This window comes from Camelus bactrianus, chromosome 18 (genome assembly GCF_048773025.1).
Source record: "Camelus bactrianus isolate YW-2024 breed Bactrian camel chromosome 18, ASM4877302v1, whole genome shotgun sequence".
Lineage (NCBI taxonomy): Eukaryota > Metazoa > Chordata > Mammalia > Artiodactyla > Camelidae > Camelus > Camelus bactrianus.
In genome coordinates, this window is record NC_133556.1 from 35389693 (window position 1) to 35395692 (window position 6000).

The 6000-nt window shown below is 46.8% G+C and overlaps 1 protein-coding gene and 1 pseudogene across 3 annotated transcripts in view; both read right to left on the reverse strand.

Annotated features, from left to right (window-relative positions):
* The window catches only part of CPPED1 (calcineurin like phosphoesterase domain containing 1), a 182231-nt gene extending 181264 nt beyond the window's left edge, over positions 1-967 (reverse strand). The window contains exon 1 of one of the 3 annotated variants that reach the window (XM_074346818.1): positions 773-964. In XM_074346818.1, the coding sequence (XP_074202919.1) occupies positions 773-842 (70 nt within the window). In that variant the 5' untranslated portion in view covers positions 843-964. Of the gene's footprint in view, positions 1-772 lie in introns of all 3 variants that reach the window. The other 2 variants (XM_045521722.2, XM_010961729.3) reach the window with 2 other exon arrangements.
* A 3691-nt stretch (positions 968-4658) lies between these two features.
* Positions 4659-4756, reverse strand: LOC123618749 (U6 spliceosomal RNA; annotated as a pseudogene).
* Between the last annotated feature and the right edge of the window lie 1244 nt (positions 4757-6000).

Sequence of the window (6000 nt, forward strand, 5' to 3'; positions counted from 1 at the left end):
GAGGACCAAGGAATCAGGAATAAATGTCCCTCTCAATTTATAGTTCGAGGGCTACCATTCACTCAGCACCTAGCCTGTGTCAGACACTGGGTTACAGAAATCCTTTTAATCTCCTAACCCTCCCGTAAGAAGTATTAACAAACCCACTTTTACAGCGAGCAAGATTATCTACGTCCAAAGTCCAAGCATTTAACTCCAACACGACTCTTGACTGCCTCTCCTCTCTCCTGTTCTAATAGGCACTGCTAACATTTTGGTGGATGACTCATAGTAAATAACCATGATCAGGGAGGATAACTACACCGTGGTGAACGACCATAATAAAAAATAACCACATCTAACGTGACCCGAGCGCTTATCCAGCACCACATGTAACCTCGCTCGTATTATTCCCGTTTCACAGATGAGGAAACTGAGGCCAAGACTTGCTGAGCAACGTGGCCAAGGCAGGGCTTGGAAACCAAGTCTAACTGCAGAGCCCACGCTACTAGTAACTGTGCTTTGCTACCTTACTCTAGCTTCTCTCAGGGAACTCCGGTCAAGGCCAGCGAGGCTCCATCACAGGACCGCTCGCCCAGACACCCTTCTTATCAATAGTGCCCCTAGAAGCCCTACTTGCGGGCGGTGCGGCAGCTACTGGAGTCCCCAGCCCCGGGGTGCAGCCCCTGATGGGGTCCGGCTGGAGGCGCGCATCCCAACCAAACGTTCCCCCCTGGCTGAAGGTTCCGCACCCCTGAAATCATTCCCTCCGGGGGAAAAGGGCCCTCAGTACCTGAGGAAAACGCGTCCAGGGTCCTTCCCCGGGCTCTGTGGAAAACACCCCCCGCCTCCACAGCCGACATGCCGAGCGAGTTTCTCGCCTGAGTACACTGCGAGGGAGGGAGCAGCGGGACTCCTCACAGCCCAACCGCCGGGCGGGGCCTGCGGGGCTGGGAGGTGCGCCCTCTGCTCCGGGCGGGGCGGCTGGGCGGGCGCGCAGGGCTCGGTCACTCGGGGCGCCACTAGTGCTGCCTGGGCAGGGCGGAAGCGTAAGCGGCCCCTCTGGGATCGACTAGGGCCCCTGGCGAGTGGAGGCCGCTGTCTGGGCCCTCCTTGCAGCAGGGCGTTTGGGCTAGGGGTTGAGGGGCAGCCCTTCCCGAAGAGTAGGGTTTCCAGATTTAACAAGAGTACAAGCCCATTAAATTGGAATTTCAGATAAACAATGAATGGCAAGTGTGACCTATGCAGTACTGGGAGAAGATTATGCTGAAATTTTTGTTTTTATCTGAAATAACAGTTTAACTGGAGGCCTGTTGTTTTATCTGGGAACCCTGCCTCAAAGTCAAGAGGACCTGGCCCTGTCCTGTCCCTGAAGGACAGGGGCAGGACATTCCTCCAAGCCACCAGCTGTGATCTCTGACACCTGATTCACTTAATCATAGGTCCATTTGAAACCAAGTCCTGCAAAAGCTGAACTCCCTACTGAGTTTACGATTAATCTCTCTATCTAAAATTTTATTCTCTTTCATGTCCCGCCCCTGTTTACCTCAGGACTGAAAATCATCAAAGGGATGGGGCCGGGGGAGGGGGGGGTTGAAATCAAGCAGGACCCTATCAGGCCTTCCCAGGTGTAAAAGCTCCTCCATGTCCCCCTTTTCTTGTTTGTAGGGAAAAAAAGGCTTTAGCCTTCTAGGCCTTCCCTAAATTCCAGAGAGCAGGCTCAAGCAATTAAAGATCAGGACAACAGAGTCACAGGATTCCTGGTACCTCCTGAAGGGATGTAGATAACAACTTGATGCATATCTTTGAGTTGTTCTGTAGAAACTACAACCCCTACAAGCTGAACACAAGCAGAGAGACACCAGACTAGTTGGAACCAGAAGGTTGAAATTCCAGAAACTGTTACATGTTGCCTCACCACCAACCAATCAGAATGAAGTCTACTTGCTGCATCTTAAGACCCTCTCCCCTAAAAACTTTAAAAACCCTTGCCTGAGGAGGAGGGTATAGCTCAGTGTCTACCATGCCTAGCAGGCATGGGGTCCTGGGTTCAATCCCCAGTACCTCTATTTAAATAAATAAATATGTAAATAAACCTAATTATCTCCCCCTCAAAACAAAACAACAGACAAACAGACCAAAAAAACAAAAACAAAAAACCCTTGCCTGAAAGCCAATGGCGAGCTCCTTGGTGGCACCCTGCAAATAAACCCTGACTTTGCTGCAAACACTCTGTGTCAGAGTTTGGCTTTCTGTGTGCGGGCACATGAGCCCTTGCTGGGTAACACGTTACTGACATCATCGCTCACTAAGCATCAGGCACTGCTCTAAGCACTTTGCAAAGCAGCTCACCTACTCCACTGAACAGCCCTAGGAGAAGCTGCTATCATTAGCTGCATTTATCAGAAAGGGAGACAGATGCCTGGAGAGGTGAAATGGTTCGCACAGGGTGACACACATCCAGGAAAGTAGTGAAGCAGCCACCCAGCCAAACTAGGATCTGTCCAGCAAAAAGCCACCAAACTAAACTAACCCAGTGTTTGTCAAACATGTGAAAAATATGAATTCCAGGGTGAATCTACTGCGTCTAAATCTCCAGAATGAGGATCTGTTCCTAACTCCCCCAGGGGTTCTTATGATCTGCCAAGTTTGGGAAATTCTCTTAACTAGTTGCCTACATCTGAGGCATTATTTTGGTGGCTCACATGACCAGGGCAACTGTCCTCCAATCTTAGACAAGAGGCAGTAAATCATAGTGGTTAAGAATATGAGTGCCGAGGGGTGGGTCATAGCTCAGCAGTAGAGTGCATACTTAGCATGCACGAGGTCCTGGGTTCAATCCCCAGCACCTCTATTAAAAGTAATAAATAATAATTAATTTTTAAAATGTTTTAAAGAATATAAATGCCTAAGAGCTCTGAAGTCAGAAGTGTGTTCCCACTTAGTGGTTGCCTGATTTTGAAAATTACTTAGTTTCTTCAGGTCTCAGTTTCCCTCTCTGTCAACCGAGAACAACAGTGGTATCGAGGAGGCCAAAGCATTGCTGGGAGGCTTGAATGGGTTGGGGCATCAAAGTGCCTCAAACAATAGTTCTAACAGCAAGTGGTAAGCACTCTATGACTATTGGCCACTATTATTATCCCCATTATTAATCATTGTGTCCCTACTCACTGCATATGGCCTAGTCCTGCAGAAAATTCTCAGGAAATGTTCAAGGAAGGAATGAGTGAGTGAGAATCCAAAGTCCCAGTGGCGGCCTTAAGGCCCTGCAAGAGCCTACCCTTGCCAACGTCTCACCCATGAACTTGCACACCTACACACACTCTTCAGATCGAAACGAGGTCTCTCTCATTCCTTCTGTAGCACTCTCCTCACAACCATCATAGCCCTTTGCATGGCTGGTTATTATATGTTTACAGATGTAACTGTTTGTTTAATGTCACCTTTTCCAGTTCAAATGTAAGGTCCAGGAGTGCAGTTACTTTGATTGTCTTGCTCGCCAAGTCAGGTGCTTGAGTAATAGACTCAAAAACAGCTGTTGCATGGATAAATGGATGATGAATATCTTGGCAAGATAATCCTGTTTGGAACCTGGGCGTGGTTGGGGATAGCTCTCTTGGCAGTGATGGTAGTTTCAGAGTTGCATGGGTACCACTTAATGATAGTTACGGCTGCAATTACAACTTGTCCACCACTGAGACCAGCAACCTCTTAGCCTCACTGCCTACCACATCCTCCCCTTATCACTATACAGGTCAGGGCTTCCACTGTCCTCTGGCTGTGCTGTTTTAGTCTGTACACTCTTGTTTTCAGCTGTCTGCCAGGTTTAATGAAATTGAGAAATCTTTAGCCAGATTCATCAAGGAAAAAAAAAGAGAGAGGGCCCAAATAAATCCTAGAAACAATCTCCTGGGACTGAATCAGGAAGAAATAGAAAATATAAACAGACGAATTACCAGTGGTGAAATTGAATCAGTAATTTTTAAATTCCCAATAATATAAAGTCCAGGACCAGATGGCTTCACAGGTGAATTCTACCAAACATTTTGAGAAGAGTTAACACCTATCTTTCTCAAACTAATCCAAAAATTTGAAGAGGAATGAACACTTCCAAACTCATTCTATGAGGCGAACGTCAGCCTGATACCAAAATGAGACAAAGACACCATTGAGAGTGAAAGTTAGAGGCCAATGTCACTGATGAACACAGATGCCAAAATCCTCAACGAAATATTAGCAAACCAAATTCCATGGTCCATTTTAAAAAATCCTACATCGTGATCAAGTGGGATTTATCCCAAGGGTGTAAGAGAATAAGCAGGTGGTTGCCGGGTGTAGGGGGCGGAATATGTGAGGAAGATTGAGAGTTACAAACTTCCAGCTACAAAATAAATGAGTCACAGGGATGAAATGTGCAGCACGGGGAATATAGGCAATAATGGATGATAATTTTGTATGGTGACAGATGGTATCTAGATATATCGGTCGTGGTGATTATTTTGTAATGCATAGGAATAGCAGATCCCTATGTGATACACCTGGAACTAACGGAGTTTTAGGTCAATTATATATATATATATTTTTTTTTAATTGAAGTATAGTCAGTTTACAATATTGTGTCAATTTCTGGTGTACAGCATAATGTTTACATATACATATACATATACATATTGCTTTTCAAAAATATGGAACGCTTCATGAATTTGCGTGTCATCCTTGCACAGGGGCCGTGCTAATCCTCTTCCAATTTTAGTATATGTGCTGCCGAAGCGAACACTATCTCAATTATATTTCTTTTTCTTTTTTTTTTTAGCTCAATTATATTTCAATTAAAAAAAACTCAGCATTGCCCATCCACGAGAGAGGGCTGGAGGGGAGGGAATGCGTATCAGCTAGTGACTATTACGCCCCATTCCCCATCCTTAAAAACGGCCCCCTTTCTTCCCTCCAACCCCTTCTAACAGCTAATCCGAATGTGTTGTTTAGAGACCCAGAGCCCAGCGGAACAGTTCACACCAACACTCAAGGCCCTGGGCAGCTGGGCTTTTATAGTTCTTCTGTCTACTTTTTATAGATCTTCTGTCTCCTCCTTACTGTCAGGCTGCGAGCTGTCCCTTCTCACTGTTCTGGCATCTGTGTCCAGCAGGCCCTCGCTTTCTCCAGCTTCTTCTCTCGTTTCTCATCTGCCCACGTTTGTGAAACCAGACAACAGTGGTTGTTAGGATTATGAGCCAGGCTGGTTTATGGATTTCAGCCAGTGGGCTTGGCCTAAGGCCTCACGTAGAGAAGAGAGCTTGGGCTTCAGGGTTTTGAGGGGGGGGGAAGTGGGGGCAAGGTAATTAGGTTTATTTATTTATTAGCAGAGGTGCTGGGGATTGAACCCAGGACCTGGAGCCTGCTAAGCACGCACTCTACCCCCGAGCTATACCCTCCCCACTTGGGCTTTTCTTTAATGAGCATGATCATTCCTGGTTAGACTGTGTGATAGTTAATTTTATGTGTCAGTTTGGCTGCCTCCGCCTCCACCCTCTGCTGGGCCCGGATGTTTCGTCAAACACTATTCTGAATGTTTCCGGGAGGATGTTTTTAGATGAGGTTTAAATGAGTGGACTTTCAGTAAAGCAGATTGCCCTCCATAATGCTTTGGGGCCTCATCCCATCAACTGAAGGTCATCATAGAACAGCAGGTGGATGAAGCAAGAGGGAATCCAGCCAGCAGATGGCCTGTGGATTTGAACTGCAGCATCGGCTCTTCCTGGGCCTGCTGGCCCACCTTGCAGATTTGGGACTTGCCAGCCTCCGTGACTGTGTGAGCCAATTCCTTAAAATAAATGTTGCTCCCTATCTATGCACCCTACTATTTCTGTTCCTTTGGAGAATTCTGACTTATACAGACCGTCAGAGGTCTCTCTGGAAGTGTTACGAGGCATGCCAGAGTTGGGCATGTAATTCGGGTTGGTGTCATCATTCTGGAATGAAGGGGGTGCCCTGATGCGGCACACTTGAGAGGTACAGAAACAC